Source organism: Loxodonta africana, chromosome 15 (assembly GCF_030014295.1).
Source record: "Loxodonta africana isolate mLoxAfr1 chromosome 15, mLoxAfr1.hap2, whole genome shotgun sequence".
In the NCBI taxonomy this organism is placed as follows: Eukaryota; Metazoa; Chordata; class Mammalia; order Proboscidea; family Elephantidae; genus Loxodonta; species Loxodonta africana.
Window position 1 is genome coordinate 24,109,927 of NC_087356.1, and position 20,892 is coordinate 24,130,818.

General features: G+C 40.1%; 1 protein-coding gene across 11 annotated transcripts in view; it reads right to left on the reverse strand.

Moving 5' to 3' along the window:
- Positions 1-936: 936 nt before the first annotated feature.
- The window catches only part of AAK1 (AP2 associated kinase 1), a 189,388-nt gene continuing 169,432 nt past the window's right edge, over positions 937-20,892 (reverse strand). For 8 of the 11 annotated variants that reach the window (XM_064268684.1, XM_064268683.1, XM_023552723.2 and 5 more), the window contains one exon: positions 937-8,124. In XM_064268684.1, coding sequence (XP_064124754.1) covers positions 6,980-8,124 — 1,145 coding nt within the window. In that variant the 3' untranslated portion in view covers positions 937-6,979. The other 3 variants (XM_023552728.2, XM_064268686.1, XM_064268685.1) reach the window with 3 other exon arrangements.

Genomic DNA, 20,892 nt, shown 5'->3' on the forward strand with positions numbered 1-20,892 from the left:
TCAAGCTCGTTGAAGTTCAGCCAAATATCACTCTGTACTTTTCAAATTTGGAGTGGAAACAGATAGACAGGTTGTCCCGCACATTATGGATTTCAAAATCCTTAGGTATTCTTCCAAGACTTCTGTTAGGGATTGAATTGTGTCCCCCCCAAAATATATGTTGTTTAAGTCCTAATCTCTATACCTGTGGATGTAATTGCATTTGGGAATAGAGTTTTGTTGTTGCTGTTAATGAGGCCATATTGGTGTAGAGTGTGTTTTAAGTCCATCATTTTTGAGGTATAAAAGGAGCAAATTAGACACAGAAGCAAGGAAGTAGATGGGTAACGATAGATACCACACCACGTGAAGTCCCCCAAGGAAGAGAAACTGCAAAAAGGCAAGGACCTTCCCCTAGAGCTGGTGGCTGAATTGGGCCTCCTAGCCTCCTGTGAGAAAATAAATTTCTGTTCATTAAAGCCACCCACTTGTGGTACTTCTATTACAACAGCACTAAGACACTACGGCAACTTCTCCTTTCAATTTCTTCTTATGTTAATGCTGGTCTCTCTTCAGGAATATTTTAAGAATTAAAAAAAGACTGCATGTTGATGCAGGTCACACTGAAATAACAGATGCTCTTTTTCTAAAAGCTCAGCGGACAGTTTACACAGCAGGGAGCTTCCTGGTTTTCCCAGTGCAGTCCTTCGGGCCCCACTATCTTTTATTATTTCATTTGTGTCTCCATTTAACATCCAGAAGGGAAAGCAGATCTCGGCAAATAATGCCAGCATTCACAATGTTAAGGCCTGTCAGAGATTTGGAAACAACTAAACCAACCAATCAAAAGCTGTTTTCTGAAACTTAAAAAGCACTACTACACATGGTATTAAGTGGGAAGACGCTTGTGGATCTCTTTAATCTGAGGCAGATCTGGTTAAAAAAAATAACACAATGTTTAAATCATTTATTTTAATTAGGTCCATTTTAATAAAGTGTATAGGAGTTTACAACTCAATTATTCATAAAAACTATCAGATACATAAGATAGATCACACCAAGAGTGCAATTAACATAACTCCAATAGTCTGCAAATAAGAGGTATTGCAAAAACTGTTAAGATTGACTTTTAAAATGTCTTTTTCCCTTCCTTTCCCTTGTTCACAGTCCTTGAGATTGCATGCACACATTGTTTTCTGAGGCCCGATGACCTCAGTACTCCTTATGGTTGGACTGACCTCCTCATTCAGTCAACTTAAAATACAGTCAACAGAAAGAATTCATCTCTTCTCCACAAAATGATCATGGTCCTTGGCCTTTATCATTTGGTTTCCATCCCTTAACAACTTTAAATTTTCCCTCATTCTAATTAAGACCTTAAGGCCTTGTGGTGGCCTGGTCACTACTGCCCTCCCACCACCACACATGAGCCAAGGGTTCAGGACAAGCACTATTAAGTTTCATCTTTATGGATGAGAAGAGCATGCTTACTGTGGAAACAAGGCTAAGGCAATAGCTGATTTTTCCCCACCTTCATCGAGAACAACTCCAGTTCTAACTTGGACAGTTGTCAACAAAGTGAACAAAATTCATGCCAAATACCTACTGTCAACTCTTGGTATTCTTTGGATGCCTTTATTCAGAGGTCTTGAGTTAATACTATGGAAAGAAAGCAGGAGGATGACACACACAAGCGCACACATGTACACACACACACACACTCTGTTCACTCCTCAAGCAGGAGTCTTTGGTAGACTCAGAGAATACAATTGACTTGCCACTTCAGAGTGAAAACGTGCATTGTCCTCCCTCACCCCCAAGATCTGCACCCCCTACTTTAACTAACATTAGTAAAAATCATTCTGCTAACTCCTTGCCAAAAGAAATCAAGCAGGTCTCTTTAACACACCAACATGGTTCTATTAAGAGGCAATGCAAAGAACATTAACTAGATTTTAAGAACAAAACCTTGTTACCATAAACTCAAAACTGTGCCATGCACACTTAGAGACTCCTGGGGTACAGTTCTGACTAAACTTCTTACGAAATTATAAATTATGGGGATACTTGACAAAGCCATCAAGGTGCTGGTTAATATTTAGTCATTTTTACCAGCTATTACCAAGCCCCTTCACATATAAACTTGCCCCTGCGTCCTGGGGCCTTCCAGGCCCGTGTAAGAACAAAGTTAACTCCTGTGTCTGGATTGTGTCTCCACAGAGTAAGGCTGGGCTCCTGCCAACCTTCCATCATCCTCTTTTTTAGTCCACAAGAAATGGGGAAGGTGAGCCACTGCATTCTTATTTAGCATTATTCCAGTGTGGTGAGACTGTCACAGGCTGGGCGGAAACCTAAGAAACCGCTTATAGAAAATGGGGAGGCAAATGAAAGTTAACATGGTCGTTCCACCAAATCTCTACTCATCCACTGTACTGGTGTGGTTATAACAGGGGATGTCAAGTCAGGAAATGAAGTGGAAACTGGAACAAGTAAGGTCAGCCGAGAAGACTTTCGGGGCCGAGAAAAAGCAGGGAAGAGCCTTGTCTGACAGTGTTTTAATGATGGGACCTTGGGCACCACACGTGGGGGGCCTGTTTCCTAACAAAGGGCAAGCAGTAATGAGGCAGGGTAGGACAGTGACGCCAGAGAGCACAGTGACGTTCTGGGAATTGAGACATTGCCAGTTGGGATTCCCCACATTTGATGCTATGAGAGCTGAGGTAACCATCTCACTGCTCAACTGAGTAAAATCGATGAAGCAAATTTGTTTTGCAGCAAAAGAACACAAAAACAATTCTCAGCCAGGTATTACTTTTCGTTTTCAACCATTTTGAAACTCTTCTTTTCCTTAAATGAAGTTTTCAGTAAAGAGATTACAAGTACTCTGACGGTTAAAAACAACAACGACAACAAAAAAAAAAACTATAAGTAGTAGCTGATAAAACACTGGGAAAAATGAGAGTTTAATTTACATAATTCCATTAAAATCTTCAGTGTTTACTCCTTCTGGCAGGCTTGGGGGATTAGAACTCAGGGGCAGGTATGGACATTAACAATGTGCCCTGTCTCCTTAGAGGCTGGTCTTGTCAGCAGTTGTCCTATGTATTTTTCATCAACGTAATTGGAGTTCCAAATATCTCAGGTAAAACTACATCTGTATGGCCAACAGCCCTTTCACGGAATTGGCAGTTATGTGCTCTCTAATTCAAAGACACAGCAGAGAACAACTTCCTTATTGAATGGACTCGTGACTCCCTTTTAGGTTGTATCCTTTATGCCAGAGAGTGAGCTGGATTTCACCCTTCTCTCGTTTCCTATAGTAAAATTTCCTATTTGACATAATATATACATATTACATGATGATAACATGTTTTGGTTCTTTTTCTTGATGGAAGCAAATACAGTATGATTGAATTTTACTGTCAGATCACTTTGGTGATTATACTTAAAAAAACCCCCAAATCTGCTACTTTCCTTATGAGTCAGTGAAATGTCCACCAAGTAGTTGAAAACGCTGATGTACACATATTCTAAAACTTATTAAAAAATCAATAGGTCAGTAAGAAACTGGTATCTTTCTTGAAAGTTTAGAATGAGATCTTGGTTGTCAGGTTAAACTCAGATCTAACATGAAAATGTAAACACATACACACCAGTCTGTTGTTGCCGTGTGCTGTCGAGTCCATTTCGACTCACAGAAAGCCTATGTGACAGAGTAAAACTGTCCCACAGGGTTTCCTAGGCTGTCACCTTTCCGGGAGCAGATTGCCAGGTCTTTCTCCTGAGGAGAACCACCAACCTTTGGGTCAGCAGCTGAGCCGTTGTGCCCCCAGTCCACACATATGAAATTTTCAACTCAACAATGAGTGGGCCCTCCATGAAATAGGATCTGGATTCCCTTAGGTCCCGTCTAGCATCTGCTTCCGCATTAAATTTTGTTCATTCCATTTTCCAATCTAACAAGGATTTGGAGCAAAAGGGTTACATATAAGCCCAAGAAACAGTTATGTTAAATAATTTTCAACAAACACAAGATAACTTTATAAATGCAATGGTGTCTGTTTGCCAATTAATGTAGATTCTTTAGGAATTTACTAGTGCAAGTTGTGGCTCAACGCTTTATGTCTGAATATATTCTGGTTCACTGCTTCTCACTGAAATGAAAGGTCACTATGTAAGTTCCTATATTCTGTATCAGATGTGTAATGCAAATAGCACATAAAACAACCTAAAGCAAAAAAAATACAGTATTTTGCTAACTGTGTATTTTCTCTTTAACTTTAACCTGTTGCAGTACAGTTGTTGGAAACATGTGTTAGGTAATTCAAAGCACCCTGAGAACTCCTAATTTTCCTTAAAACTGAATCGTCCAGATTCAGGACTGCCTCTGGCAAGAACATTTTATCTTTAAATGATAAATTTGCTGTATATGATCCAAAGAAAGTCAGTAGAAAGGGCATAAAACCCTATTGTAGTACATGTCTGCAAAATTCACCAGTTATTAGTTAATAATAAATGTAGCTCAAGTCATAAAAAGTTTCCATGCATCATTCAGTAAGGAAAAAAACAAAAGTAATTTGCATGTGTTTACACTTCTTTCCTTACTCAAATAATGTATTTATGGAGTCTCCTTTTTTTTTCCACCTATCACAAGTGTCTGGTAAAAATAAAAAGGTTACAAGCCCATGCTCGACTAACAATTCAACTACATAACAAAATCACCATGATTTTATTTTGATTTGTACCTTGAGAATGAAAACGGCCACTTGACTGGACAGGAGTGATCAAACCACCAAAGGAAAGGCATTTTCCAGGACCCTTACAGAGGTAATGCTGAACATTTGGAAGATTGAGTTAGGGTGACCTTCCACTTTGTAGGGTTTTCTGATTTGGGGTGAGAACTCCCCCTGAAAGAACATTACTACCCTCTTAGCTCATGCCTTTAAGGCTTCCACTGATGATAACCATGGGAAAAGTTTTGGATGCAAAGTTTTATGTGCATTGGCCAAAAATATTCCTTCAACTAGAAGGATGGTTTTGTATCCATTGTTACAAAATAAAATCAGAAATTATATTTGGGAGGAAGCAAACCCTCAGAATGAATATTTAGCATCCACCAAAGTAAAATTAAGTTTCTGGAACAATTAGACCTTCTTTGGAAAACCATTACTGGTAGCCCTGCTATAGTACCAATTATTCATCTTTTAATCTGGGTATTTGAAATAGATGGAGGCTAAACTAGAAAGTCTTGAAAAGCAGTCATTTATATTTTACTCCCAAGATCCTTGATCTTCAAATTTGAAGACTATCTCACCTAACCAACTGCAAGGGAGTTTGGCATTTAGGCTTGATTCTTGGATAAATTCCCAATAATTCTTCAAACATTAATCTGGTCTGGTAAACAACTCTCTCAACTTCTCCTGCTAACAGAGAAATCACTAACATTTACTAGAAGTCCCACAAAGCTTTCAAGGTGAAACTTGGTGCAACTCTTTACAGGAAGTTGAATTCGTCAACAGAAATCTTCCCATTGAGATGCAGGCTTTATTTTAAGGCACTAATAAAAGGTAAGAAAAAAGCTAAAAATGCATCAGATCTTTCTAGAAATAGATATTTTCAAAAACACAAGTCAGTCACCTATCTGGGCTACTCCAACATCTAAAGAGGATAATTTAAAAATTTTCACGGCTAGCTGATTCAGCTCTTTTCCATTCTCCTAGACAAATTTATTTACACATCTCAGATTTATCCTTCCTCAAGGCAGTAGAGAAAGACAGCAAGGATTAAACAAAACAAAAACAAAAAGACAAGCAAATCTATTTTGCAGTCTAGTCTCATGATCAGCACATTCCACAATGACAGCCTTGAGTGCTCAGACCTCAGGTTTTTGAGCACTTTTTTGTTACCAAGACCACACACCCAGGGGTTGGAACTGTGATAAGGAGTAATAAGGAGTTCGTTTCTATTGTTCTGAAGGGAAAATGTATAGGAATACCTATTTTTTTCACCAGGTAAATGGAATTTGTTAATAGCAAATAGGAATAGTGAGAATTAAATCCACTCTGAAACCTCAGTCCAGTCAGAATTTTCCTACACCTTCCAATGAATCCAATTTTACCATGAAAAAAGAACCGAACAAAAACAGGGTTCAAGTCAGGTAGGTCAGCAGGCAAATGCCAGTAAATGAGGGACTTGATTGTGGAGGTAGGCATGGTGGGACAGGACTTACCTAAAGGAAAAATGTGTCCTGTGTACATGCGCATACACATGCACCAACACAACTCTACACACTCATACTAATTTTAAAAGTATGGATGTGAGGAAGGCTCTGCTAACACCATTAGACGTGAGCACGGACATTGAACCTGTGTGCGTGTCATTTCTACACAGGAATGGACAGGATGTACATTACACACTGACAGACACGCTCATGCACAAGGGACAGCCTGGCTTGCACACAGACACAAACAGAGAGCTGCTGGTCTTACAGGAATGACTAGTATCTGCAAGATGATGCTTCCTCTTTATGTGCGGGATTTTTACTCGGCGCTTCTTTCCAGAAACCTCTCCTTTTCAAGAGTATTACATCAGTCCTGTAGGGACTAATCTTGATTCCTCAATGGACATGACTCAGAACAGGTACTGCAGGAGTTAAAACTAACAATAATATGGGCCCCTTTGGGATCAGGGTGAAGTATTTCCAGACTTAAACAGTTGCAGGGCAAAAAGCAAGGTGGGTGCTGGGTGGAGATGAAGTCCTCTGTGAAGATGGAAATGTCTAGAAGTCCAGAAATTAATATAAACAGAAGAAATGGGCATAACTTAAAGGGGTTTCAACTAAATATCACGGGAACTCAGTTTGTTAACTGAAGTTCTGCTCTGACAGCAGGGAACTGAAAGAGAATAATTGACATTATTTCTTCTTGAGAAGGCTCAGCTGAAAGTGTTGAGGCAGGTACAGGGGTGGGATGGAGGCAGGCTGGAGGCTCAGGTATTGCTCCTAAGGTTTCTGCTTGCCTGATTTTGAAGGAAAGGGTGCTAAAGCAAAAGGATCCGCAGCTGGCAACTCTGTAGTCCTGGAGGGAAAGGATGTGATGGAAACAGAGCCAGCTATCGACTGCTTGTTGGTTTGCGAGACAATTTTGTAGGCAGCAATGGGCTGGGCTTCTGGATTTGGCTCATCTTCTGGGCTATAGTGACGGGAATATTTGGATAAAGATGGGGGAAGGAATGGTTTGCCAGCCACTGGGCCTAAGACTGCTTCTTTCTGGGGCTGAGGTCCTTTGTTTCTGTCGTTAGGATGGCCCCCAGGTTCCAGGGAGGATCCCCTGGGACTAAAGCTTTCAAGATGATCTGCTGCTTGTACAGAATGGGAGGGGAGGTTAGGCTGTTGGACAAAACCAGCCATGGAATACTGAGATCGGACAGAGGTGAACACTGCTCTATCAAGGCTCGAGAGCAGAGGGCTAGCCCCTGTTGGAACATCACCTGTCTGAATGAGGAGACTTGCCTGTGTAGGTAAGTCCTGGGAGGTGGTCTGGGCAACTGTTAGCTCCTCCATGCTCTTCTTCTTGGTAAAAGGAGCTCTCAAGAACACGTCTGCCTCCTCTGGCTGGGAAGAAGCCACACTGCTCTTGGAGATAAATGGGGCTTTGGAGAAAATGTCCACATCATCAGTTGGAACCCTCGAGCTCCTAAATGGGGCTGTGGTGAAAACATCTGGCTCACTGAGACCATCAGTGGTTGGTTGTGTGAGGGCTTGGAACTGGTTCTTTCTCCCATCTTGTACTGCCTTTGCTTGCTCAGTAGAGACTTCTGGCTGAGGGAATGGAACAGCTCTTCCCAGCTTTCCCTGGGGAGGCTTAGAGCTCTCATCCTCTTCTTCGGACTCCATGAGGAGAGGTCGAGACCCACTGCAGTCTAGCATGTCCCCCTCAAGGTCAGTCCCTTCCTCTTCACTGCTATGGAATGAGCTATTGCTTGAGGGACCATCTCTGGACAAGTAGTCGGATTCTAAGTTGTTCTGAGTTTTTGTGCCAGCTGCCCTGGAGGGGTCTGGATACAGGTGAAGGCCTTTAACACCCGTCGACTCTTTAAAGTGCTCTACAGTTATTACAGGACAGGGGTTGGGCTCTCTCTGGAGACCTAGAAAAGCACAAAATGCAGAATTAATGCACAGGTCAGTTCAACTCCATTCTTGGAACATTTAATGGTCAACCCGCGGCAGAAAGGTTGTGGGACCAAATAATAGATGTTGAAAATGGAAAAGGAAAAACAGAAAAGTAAAAGTCAGGCAAGGAAACTGCACACAAACTGGAACACAACCAATCACTGTCTCACATTTTGGAACATGACAGGCACAATGTGCAGGAAAGGAGATGAAGACGTTAGGCACACAGACAGTCAGCATCACTATGCAATGCTCCTACTCACAGTGCCAGGCGCCAACACCTGCTCTACCTGGCACTGGTTCAAAATGGAATGAAAACAAACCCAGTCACTCATCTCCACATATACCACGACAGTTTTGGATTATGTAAAAACACTGTCTGGGGATGAACTCAATTCAGGAACCGGCATGTGGTCATGGGTTCCACACTGCCTATATCTGAGTACAGACCCTCTGAAAAGAAGCAGAACATGTCTGCTTGGTAACTGCCAAGTTTACTGGATGATTACATCACAAGCGCTATTCACAGAGCACAAAAGTGCCCAAAATAGGAATACTGAAGGCATTTTCTAAGGAAAGGAGACAATTAAATTATAACAAGTAAACCACCTTCAGCTGGAGTTGCCCTGGGATTTTTGTTTTCAGTCTTCTAAGTTAGCAAATATCTCCTCTGCTTAAATGAATCCATCATAACATTCTTTAAGCACAAGGAGCAAAATATATGGGTAATCACAGAAGTATTAGCAAATTCTATTATGGTAGTCTATTTTATCTAGGTAGAGGGTGCTCTGGCTTTTAAAATCAAATAGACAATTATCAGAATGCAAGAGAGCTTACCTTCCAAGAAATATTAGCAGGTTAGAAGTATGTCATTGGGCACATGTTAGCAAGAGGGCAGGAAAAAGGCATATGTAACTAAGCAAGAAGAATCCAGAGAAAGGGTGATGGGGGGGGAGGTAAAGGGCTTATTTCATCATGGGCTCAATAAAGAGGTACCAGTGGAGTTTCCCAACCCACCAGGATAAGAATTTTAGGCACAATGATTGGATCCATAGATGTCTCAGTACCTCTATATAGATGCAACTCAAACATCCCCTCCCCATTCACCCTCTTCCCTCCTATGCAAACCAGTGGCTGGCAGAGTTATTTTGCTAAAAAGTATTCCCTTCTAAAGTTTCTGCTTGAATTAAGCACACAGAACACAGCAGAAGAGGCATCAAAATCAGTTTATTGGGAAACCAGTCGCTTTGAGACATTACATTGTAAAGAGAATGTAGAGGGAGATCTGAACATTTTATAAGACACTGTACAAAAATACTGTTTCTCTGAATCCTGTAACTTTTTAGCAGTGTTTCTTTTTAAACAGCTGACCTTAAATATTGTTCTCAGGAAAAAAAAAAAAGTTGTTTTTCCCCATTTTTATTTATCTAACAGAATGCATTCAGTAAATTTCAAATTAGAATCTTTTAAGTTAAATTTTGTACTGATGCCAAATGGCTTTCTAAATAGTATTTGAAGAACATGATTTTGAAGAGGATAAATTTTCCCTTGCATGACAACTTCAATATGTGCAGCTATATGGTGATAGGAAAGCATTGGTCAGCTGAGAGGAAATAAAATGGAACACTTTCTCCCTTATAATATATGTGGAAAGAAATACCCTTGATTTCGCAGGCAAGCATATTGATATTAGTTTAGATCTATCACAGTGATACCCACATGATGATTTCTGGGAGGAAACTCAGATGAAGGGGGACAAAGTTCCAAAATAAAACCTGCCAAGCAAAGAGGTACAAGAGGCCTCCAAAACTCCTTGAACCACTTCCCAACATATATCATCAGGTGGATAAAGTTCTCAGTTGCCACAACTAGGGCACAATTCCATCATCTTCCAAAACTACCCTGATGGTTGACGTTATTCAGCTGGTTCTGCAAGGGAGTAATACCTCTTGGAAAAAGATAGTAATATTTAGTCAAGACAATGACTAACTATGGCATCACACAGATAAATAATCATAATGAATGCTAGTTTGATTGGATTCAGTGTTTTTTAAAATTTAAGTTTATATTGAATTCAGTCAAACCAGTTTGTGTATATGAAAACAAAACCCAAACCCATTGCCATTAAGTCGATTCCAACTCATAGCGACTCTACAGGACAGTGTAGAACTGCCCTATAGAGTTTCCAAGGAGCACCTGGTGGATGTGAACTGCCGACCTTTTGGTTAGCAGCCGTAGCACTTAACTACTATGCCACCAGGGTTGCCATTTGTGTATATAGACTGCCCAAAAAGCAGCTACCCATGGAACCAGGAGCACTTTGGAGTCCTGCAGGGTGAGGTTACATTTTGAGAACTGTTAAGTACCAAGTGGGGGAGCCCAGATCCAGTGTTGGACAGGATGGAAGAACATGCCTAATCTACCAAAATGACTTATGTTAAAAACTGGGCTCTTGGTCAAGTCAACCGGAAATCTGCCAACTGAGAGCATATTCTATGACCTTCATGGTGAATAATGGGAAAACCATACCTGAAATTCAATGACTTTTAGAAATTCACAGGCACAGTCACAAAACATCATAACATTAAGGCTGACGGGGAAACTAGCCTCCTGTCCTTGAAAGCAAGGGTCAGAGCTATTGTATATCTCTCTTTCAGCATGAATCTGTTTTGTACGACTGGAAAAGCATATTGAAAGGATCCACTTGAGAAGGCCAAGTCTCTTATCCATTCTTTTTAAAGGAGATGTAGCATGACCAAGGAAGAGAGCAGCCACCCTTTGCAACTCTCCAAGCCTGGAACTCTGAAGACCAAAGAAAGCACAGACACCACATTTCCCTTAGGGAATTTTGGTGGTGGCAGCACAAGAAACAAAGTAGTCAGTAGAAGGAGAGATTCTAAATAACGGTAAACAAAAAAACAGATTATTAAATCTTGATGGTAGTTGACCGTCTTCTTTGGAATTTGTGATGTGCTCTTACAGGGAAAGCGTGTGTTTTCAGAGTGGGCAGTCCTTCTAGATGAAGATCCCCTTGTACCATCAGGAAAGCATGCATTTCAAGCAGTGTGCCTGCTAGCAATGAAGTAAACTGATTTAACCTCATGCCTTGGCCAGCTTCTTCTGGTAACCAATGGCATGCATGGCAGATACCCTATGACCACAGAGCTCAATAAAGGCTGCCTGTTGTTCCTCAGGGTCATAAGCTCAGGACCTGGCCCCACAGCCTACACAAGGTCTTACTTATCCTGAACCCTAAAAGGTGGGGCATTTTGTTACAATTCCCTCAAATTAGGTCATGTTTCTTTTTTACTTTGGTTTAGCATGTTAAATTAAGCAAGAAGTCAAAACACACTTCTTTTTCTTGCTCTGATGTAGGACTGAGTGCCAGGGTAAGCAGACTTAGACATTTCCACTAAAGATAAGTCCATTTTAGTCTATTTTGAGGCTCCAAATTATGTAGATTTGAGTAAGAACTCATGTGCTAGGAAAGCAGTCCCAAAATGGACTTAATGATTTGGTAGCTATCCTCATGGGCTCCCTATTAACTTCCAAAACAACTGAAAGTGCTAGTGATTTCAGATAGGTTTATCCAGAATATTTTATCTGATGGACACAGTGAAGGTCATTAGAGAACCCTCTGAAGACTTAAATTTCAAGCTGGATATTCCCTAGTGCAACATACCATGAACAACCAGAATTTTACTTTTCCCGAGACTATAAACTGAATTAACAGCTATTAAAAAAAAAAAAAAATTAACAGCTATAGGGAGTATCAAAGACATCACTCTTGCCAACAACTAAAAATAAAGACTTTGAGTATTGTGAATCCTTCTCATATATCGTTAGGTAATGGAAAGCAAAATATCCCTTCAAAAGAACTTCAGAGATACAGTACCAATGGAAATTTACGGTCTTGGAACACAATTGGGGAATCAAAGAAAAGTACATCAAATTCATAATTTCCATGACCTTTGGTTTAGATAATAAGATTAAGCCTTTGGCTCTGCCATATGTTGTGTAGTTGCATTAAAGCCCGTGCTTGGGGCGTAATGGACCTGATGGGAACCAACACTGGCTGGTGATGTTGTGCCTCGCAAGCCAACGTGGCAATTAAATGACAGTGATTTCTCCTTGGGCATATAACTGCACTTACAAACATAAAACGTTTGATTAAATTGGCCTGGGTGTATTAAAGATTAAATTAGAGGAAGGTAGCTGCCAATCTGTGGTCCATGTTATAACTCTGCTTCTGATCTACCCAATGTAGGTTTCACAGGGGGTTTGTTCTCCTTAAAGCCAAGGGTGGCCATGACCCATGAAAATGTCCTCAGTATACCATTCTCCCATGTCTGCACCTCTCTTGTGCATAGGTACTTAGTGTCACTCAACAATGTGTTTAAATCCCTTCTGCAAAAGTATATTTTCAGCAAAGGAAAATAGCAGCTATTTTAAGTTATTTACATCTCTAAACATGCTCCCGTTTGAACAGATAAAAGACTTTATTCCCCTGTATGTTTACATAAGAAACTTGTTTACAGAACTTGTTTTCTATACAATACTTGCGTAGCAATTTTCAGATTTCACATTTTTTTTTTAACTGCGTAAGACAGCTTCATGTACATCTGTTAGCTTTTTCTTCTTGGGGAGGACAGGATAAAGGCTGATAATAAACACACATCTACATGACAAGGGAGTGTGCAATAAATAGGGCAGGGTAGAATATGCGCAGGAAAAGAGAATCGTTCAGGACACTACAACAAAATGGGAACCAAGAACAGTATATTCCATTCTAGTAACTACCACCATTTGGTAACTTTGTTTGCATAGGTTAGCATTACCCAAGGAGCCTCCTTCCCCTACATTAAAAACCCCAGTGATTAGTTAAAGGAAATCCAGGAGAAACAAAATAGTATCTTGTTACAGATTACTTGAAACAGAGGCCATGGGATTCATTCTGATCAAGAAACCCAAGCATACCCAACCTCAGTAACATCATGAGTGTGGAAAGCAAAAGGTTAACTTTGTGTTGATGAAATTACAGTCTCTAGACAGGATAAAAGATATTTTTGCAATACCTGGAGTGTTTCAGATATTCTAAATATCTGGATTTAAGCATTCTAAATATCCACCCATGTGATAATTTTTCTATTCTACCTGGCAGTCTCTAATTTGCTTAATCCAGTACTTTGGGCAATCCTGTTACTTTTACCCCCACACCCTACATTAGTGGTTCTGGGACCCTGATAATTTTACAGAATGAGAAGGTTAATGACTCCTAGAGACGACAGAAAAACCTCATTATGGGAGACTTTATTTTGTCCCATGGTACCAATAGCAGGCATTCATTCAGCTGAACTCAGATCTCTCCATACCTCTGGGCTGGGGTCAGTCACAAAGGTCTCCTCCTTCCCACATGACTGCTAAAGGCAGGTATGTTCCTGACTTGGGGGAAGGTTACGTTGGTTTGAATCAAAGTGATCAATTATCTGTCAGAAGACTGAGAAAAAAACATTAAAGACAAAATAAAACTAATATTCCATCTTGAGATAAATAGGTTCTTTTCTTGGGTTTGTTTCCCTACAATAATTAGCAATCCAAGTTTCATAATTCTAAATCAGAAAGAGCCAAGTCCAATATCAAATGACACTGAACAAAAGTGACAACCTTTTTTGGAGGCATTTGAAAATCCCTATCTTATAATTTTCTATACCATGCTAAAGACTGGGGACCACAAGAGTTCCCTTATTCAGGATATTAAAGAAATTATGACTGAGCTTTTTCATTTTCCATTACAAAGTCCTCTCTGGCAAGTTTCTGGGGAGTATCCTATTTGCTATCTTCAGTAGTAACCACTCTTCACCTTATGGGGGTGATTTTGCTTTTTGGAAACAGTCAAATGTTACTCAGAACACAGAGTGGTGGAAAAATATCAAGAAATGGAATATACTTTCAGAAACTGAAAGTGATATTATTGAGCTAGTAATATAACTGATTTTATTATACCATATTACCTTCCTTGATGGTATTTCTAAGGAGAGGAGTTTCAAAATAAATGATGGCAGCCTCATTTAAAAAAGTATTAGCTTTTCACATGAAACCAGGAGACTTTGAAGGGAATAACACTCAACTAGATGTCAAGATTCTGATATGTCTGCTAAAGAAATCATCGGATAATAATTATAATCACATTTTTAAAAAGAGACCAATTAAGCCTCGTCTCCTCTGAGGCCTGTGTTTTTAAAAACATTGGGACTTGAATTTGATTACTTAATTATCTGAACATTGTAAAGGGAAAAATACCAACTTGTGATGTTTTCTAGTTTAGTTACTACTTTTATACAGTTGGAATAAAAGCAAATGAGAAACATATCTTATAGTATTTGATATGTTTTTAATGGCAGATCCCTGATTATACATTTAAAAAGAACTGAAATCTAATATGATTTTGTTAGAATATGTAGGGGTATGTGTGTGTGTATAATATTAAAAAAGGAAAATCTGTGTTCAAAACTCTGTGATATTTTAGGCTTCTATTCAGATAGCCAAGAAAGAGCAACCCCGGTTATCAAAAGCCCACTATAATTCTCTAAAATGTAAATATTGCTACAGTAATAGCAAGAACTATAGAAGGTAACTGAAGAACATCGGGATTATATAAATCCTTCATAGTCCTTCTAAAGAATAACAGTATTTACTTAGAATCCTATAATTCTATAATCTTAAAGACCATCTAGTTCAAACCCATTGCTGTTTAACAGAAACAGCAGCTCTAAAAGGTAAAGCGCTTCCTGAAGGCCACTCAGCTGCTGACTGGCGAGGGCCAGGATGAGGTCCCATGAGGCCTGTCCAGCCCAGGCATCTTTTGCTACCACCCTGCCTCCATCCAGCTCAGGTCCCACATCTGTAAAACGAAGTGGATGGACTAGAGGATGGTCTCTAAGGTTCCTCTTGTAGCTCAGTTTATGGTTCCATAGGTCTATCAATTATCAGCACATTATACTCAGCTCAAATAAACCCTCTTAGTTCAGGGTGATGCTACAAACTAAGGAAGCTCCCATTACTGAGTCACTCACAGGTATTCCTCAGGAGAAAAACAGTTCTCCCCACTGAGGCCCTACTCTTCAAGAACAAGCCCAAGATAATTTCATGACATTACCTCCCTCAGGCTTCCACCATCTAGTCTCTGGCTTCTATTCTGTTCACTTTCATTAGCAGTCCCCATTAAGCTTTATTGAGCCAGATGACTACATAATATATCTCAATATAATTATGGGTAATGCACAAAAGGAACAATTTAGAGACATCTAATTTCTAAACTATAGTCTTCATGGTTTCAACTAAATTGTGAAACTAGATATTTCATTATATTTCTAACATGTATGTATGAAAAAAATCAAATCTGAAAACACAGGAGTAAACATTATTCTTATTTAAAAATAAACATTTCCTTCATTAGTTTATACATTCTTTTCTACGCCCAGGAAAGAGAATACAGTTCTGATCTGCAGCAGTTTTTCTTGTTTATAAACGGGTAAGCCAAGTCCCACTTTCACTGCTATCCACTTAGAGAAAGCACTTCATAGACTTTTTTTTTTTTTTAATCCTCAGCATGCAAGTCGTGCCTCTCTACATTTTGGAAACAATCTGTTATTTTAGTAGAGGCCTTCACTTAGCCTATCTAATTTCACCAGAACAGGAAGTATTTAAAGTCAAAAGATGGAAAGGCTCAGACCTTTCCTCGGATGCCTTTCTGGGGTCAAAGCTTGTCCTCCAAAGTGCAGTGTTTTGCAGGTTTTTATGGTTGCTGTTAAACCTTCTCTCCCCCCAACCCCCTTAAAGTGCAAATGTGAGGAAGAAGAAACAAAGGTACTAGATAGAGAAACCAGTGAATGGACTTGGAATTTTATTTGTACAAATCTGCTCAACTAAGAGTTTCCCTTTTGATCATGGCAAATGGCACTTGAGGAAGAGAACAACAGTGGGGTTCTCTGTGCCCACCTCTTTTCAGAAGGATGATTTTATAAAATTGGTTTTTCTTGTAAGGGGGAAAAAAAGGAAAAGAAAAAAAAAAACCATGTCAATGAATATGTACATATACAGAGGGTGCCCATGAGGGATGTTGTCATGTCAGTGCAGGGTCCTTGATTTATTTCATGAATATTCTAAGGTTAGTGAGGAACTACTCTTTCTTTTGTTTTGTCTTCTATGTAAGAGGCCAAGGAAAACCAACTGAACATGTTCCATTGGCTGCAGTCTTCAATTTAAACATCAGAGAGATAAAAGAAAGGTAAGTAGCTACGGTCAAACTGTGCCAACCTTGTCAGCACACTTATTTCTGATTATCTGAAAATAAACAACATGCTTATTCTACAAAGACAGAGGACCCGCTGAAAGCTTATAGTAACACACAAGCCAATTCAAAATGATTCTATATGTTACACTGTAGGACCGCTGTGCAGTTATACATGGGAAAGAGGGCAAAACCCTGTACAGACACCCGATATCAGACTTGAAACACCAAGTGGAAACACAACTGTCCAGCGTCTTCATTTATACACAATTTACAATATTTGATTCAAAATAAAAATCACAAGAAAAATACATCTGTTTCTGCTACAATTCCTTCCCCTCCCCCACCTACCCCCCAGTGAAAAGTCTTCTAATAAAAGGTATCACATTACTACCATTGTCTGATTTTGGTCTAATTCTGAGATCCCAGCTTGGGACAGTTAACATGAAAAGGAAGTCAATACTTGGGATTTATATCAGGTACACATTTTATCCAAGGATCTCAAGTACTTGCAGTCACATCTCCAGATCTGAGAAATCACGGTTCAATGGAAGCCAGAAAGCTGGACGAATGCTGAGCAGGTTGCATGGGGTGTAAAATCCCTTGGCTAAGTCTATGATCAAAGGTCAAAGTTGACTGGCTACAGCAGGGCTCAATCTCTCTTCCCAAACACATACTGCTATCAGTCAGTCAGTTTTACCCGCTCTTAAACCACGGACCCATCTCCAGGCTACTGCCTGAAGTTAAGACTAACTGAAGAAGTCACGTCCTCATGATAATGTATCAGGATATAAAGCAAAAACAGGTCAACACATTTGCCAGCATCTGGCCGAAGGAGACACGGGTTGGGAGGTCATTCCTAGCAAGAATGAGACAAAGGTGTCAAGTCACTAGTTTCAGTTACAGCTAAGCTTTCAGTGGAGTGGATTCCAGCAGAGGCGAAGCTCATGGCATCTAGCGCTTGATTTAAGATAATGCTATTGAAGAAGGGTAATGAGAAAACACGGCAAAACTAACAGGGAGAAACTGGCCAAGGAATATCTGGAGGGCCAAAGTGATTTTCTTTCCTTATCATTTCTACAGGAGAAGGCAAGGGGTAGGAGATAAGGGCTAGAGGCCCCTTATTTGCAGATTAAAAAAAAAATTCATTTTTCTTATAACTCCGTAAAGAAAGTTACACAACTGCGTCTGCTACTGGGTCACGGCTACAGGTCTATGAGCTGGTCCACCAGCAGGAAAGACCTGGCCAGGCTGGGAAGACCGGGCTCAGAGCTCCCACTGCTGTTCCTAGAGTGCCCACCTGGAAGTGGAGAGAGGAATTCAGTACAAAACATACAGGCTTAAGGTTCAGATGTGCAGAGCAAGCAAAGAAGAAAACAGCAAAACAAAAAACCTAGAGAGGCAACAGTTTACATTTGCAAACTCTTACACGTTGATTTTTAAACATATAAATTAGCTGACCATCACCTCCCACCGAAAGCTCAGGCTGTCTGTTCGCACCGTAGTGCAGACAGGGCACCTTGTGAAGACGATGCTATTTCCAGATGAATATGTTTTGCCTGAGCATTGCTGGCTGTACCCTAACTTCCTGAGAACATCTACCTATCTCCCTGATAGTCAAAATCAATCAGTTTTTACTTTGGGATGAAATTAGTTATTAAGACCACTGAAATAAGAACATGCTTTTAAAAATAAATAAACTAGAAGGTCCTGTGGCAATTGAGGGTTTAACGGCATGTTCAAATGATTTTAACCCATCCAAGAGGAAAAAGGATGCTCCAAAAATGCCCAAAAAGATGTAAGTAACAGAGTATCCTGTAAATCTCTTTGGGAAGAATATTTATTACACAGTGTTCTAGGCATGATAAAAAACGTTAAGTGCTTTTTTCGACATATGTCTTCAGGTTTGTACTGACTGAAGATCACTTTTTGTTTAATGCTTTATAAAAACTAGCTTTTTAAAAAGTCAAATTATTAAACACTTTTCTCTAAATAAACACTGTGGTCAAGCTCTCTATCTGTATCTCTAGCTTTCTATATGCTGGCCCTCAATGATTATCATTACCCATTTCCTTCATTAAACGTTTTTTGTTTGTTTTTCCCTCTTGCAGACTAGGCTGATTATGATCTCAAGAAGAGCTGATATCAAGCTCTTCTCTTTTTCCCATCCTCTCTTTCTTACCTTGTGGATTTTTGGTTATCAATACAGGAATGGGGTCAAACTCATCTTCCGCCACCTTGTCCGAGCCCTCAGGGACATCAAAACCTGAGATGAGATTACTATCTTCTGCAGCTTAATACCGAATGCAAGTGCACAAGCAGAAACAACAGAGGCAGAGATTAGCAAATGAGAGAATGTGTAAGAGGCACAAAGTTCCCAACTGTAAAATCACTCTTGTTTTTAAAGGTGAAAGTTGTCACTTTTCTGGGTTGAAATGTTGTTGCTGTTAGATGCAGTTGAATTGATTCTGACTCATGGTGACCCCTTGTGTGCAGGCTAGAACTGCTCCACAGGGTTTTTAAGCCTGTGACTTCTGGAAGCAGATCACCAGGCCTGTCTTCCAAGGTGCTCTACGTGGGTTCGAACTGCCAACCTTTTGGCTAGTAGTTGAGCGTCTAACCATTTGCGCCACATAGGGACTTCCTGAGTTGAAATAAAAGTGGCAAAACCAGAAAACTTAGGGATATGGAAGCAATAGCTTTAGAGTTGGCCATGTTAATTCTTTTATGAGTGATATGGGAGAAGTGTTATAGGACAAATTCTCTCTACCACTTATAGGACAAATTAACGGTAATTACAGTCATGCATCGATTAATGTCCACCACACGTTCTGTGAAATAGGATGTTATATGATTTGGACGTTGTGTGAACACCATACAGTCATGTGCCACATAACATCCATTCTGGCAACATCTGACCGCATTTATATCAGTGGCCCCAATAAGGTTATGGAGCGCGGGGAGGAGGAGCCTGCGGCCAATGCCCTGAGGGAGCCATGGAAGGAAAAAAGCTCACAGCGAAGGAAGAGGGAGGGGAACTCCGGGAGGTAGCATGCGGCGTATGGCTACATTGTGAGGTATCTCTTCAATGTCACTATTCACGAAGGCACAGGAATTAGTCATTTGTTTTCTTTATTGAGCAAATAGAGACCTGACTAACAGTACTGCTAAAACTCAAAACTAGAGGTACATGGGGGAGAGGGGTAAATTAGTGGCTCTTTATGAAGCAACCACTATATACAAAAAAAAAAAAAAAAAAAAAACGAACCTATTGCCACTAAGTCAATTCCAACTCATCGTGACCTTATAGGACAGAGTAGAACTGTCCCAGAGAGTATCCAAGGAGCGTCTGGTGGATTCGAACTGCTGACCTTTTGTTAGCAGCCATAACTCTTAACTACTATGCCACCAGGGTTTCCACTATATACAAGGCGAGTAAAATATTTCTGGAAGGACTCACTGTTCTGTGACTGGGAGAAACACTTTCAAACAACTCTGATACCTCAGGGAATGCTGGGACACAAAATCATATGGACTGAGACATGGAGCAGAAGTCTGTGAGAACATTCCTCTCAATCCTAACTGAGGCTACCCCACCAGCCCAGCAAGTGCCAGCCAAGCATCTATGCAAATGATGCATCTCTGTAATTACGCAATGCGGCTGCCACACTCCCACCAGGCTTGTTTAAATAGGTAACTTCCCTCTACCTGCTCTAAAAAAAAAAAAAATCATTTTAATACCGTCAGGGGTAAAAAAAAAACCCCAAACTCAGCTATTACCACTGTAAACCACAGGCTAATTATTTTTAGTTATCTTGGGGAAGTTTCTTCAGAAAGGGCTTAAGCTGTTCTTTTCTATGCATTTTGCTCCTTCCAGAAAACCACCGCCACTGTCCAAGAAGAGAAAGTTTAGTGAATGCCTGTCTACGGTAAGGCATCAAACCTATCACTTTCACAAGCTACACACTTAATAGAACTCAATTCAAGCTACTTTTGTCCATTAGAATCTCAAAGCAGTATTAACCCAAGACTAAGCGAGAAAAACCCAGTAATCAATCATGACTTCAAAGTGAAGTAAAATTCAAAATTTTCATAAGTTCACTCTTTGAGGGCTGATGATTAATTTTTTACTGCAACTATCACTTTAAATCAGAGCTGATGAAACAATCTTAAGTTCTAAGGCCAATAAGTATCACGTTAATAATGGCCAGTAGATAGTCACCCCAACCATCTTCTTGAGCTGACTGCAAAGGTATATAGCTCTGCCTTTAACAGGCTGACTTGGAATATCTGCCCTCCAACTTCTTGCCAGAATACAACACCTCCTCCACTACTCTGTTGCCTAAGTTTTACTGAACGCTCTTACTGAGAGATGTTATAACACAGTGATTAAGAGTACAAACTCGAATTTTCTACATAGGGAGGTAGTTAAAAAATTCATTAGCAAAGACTT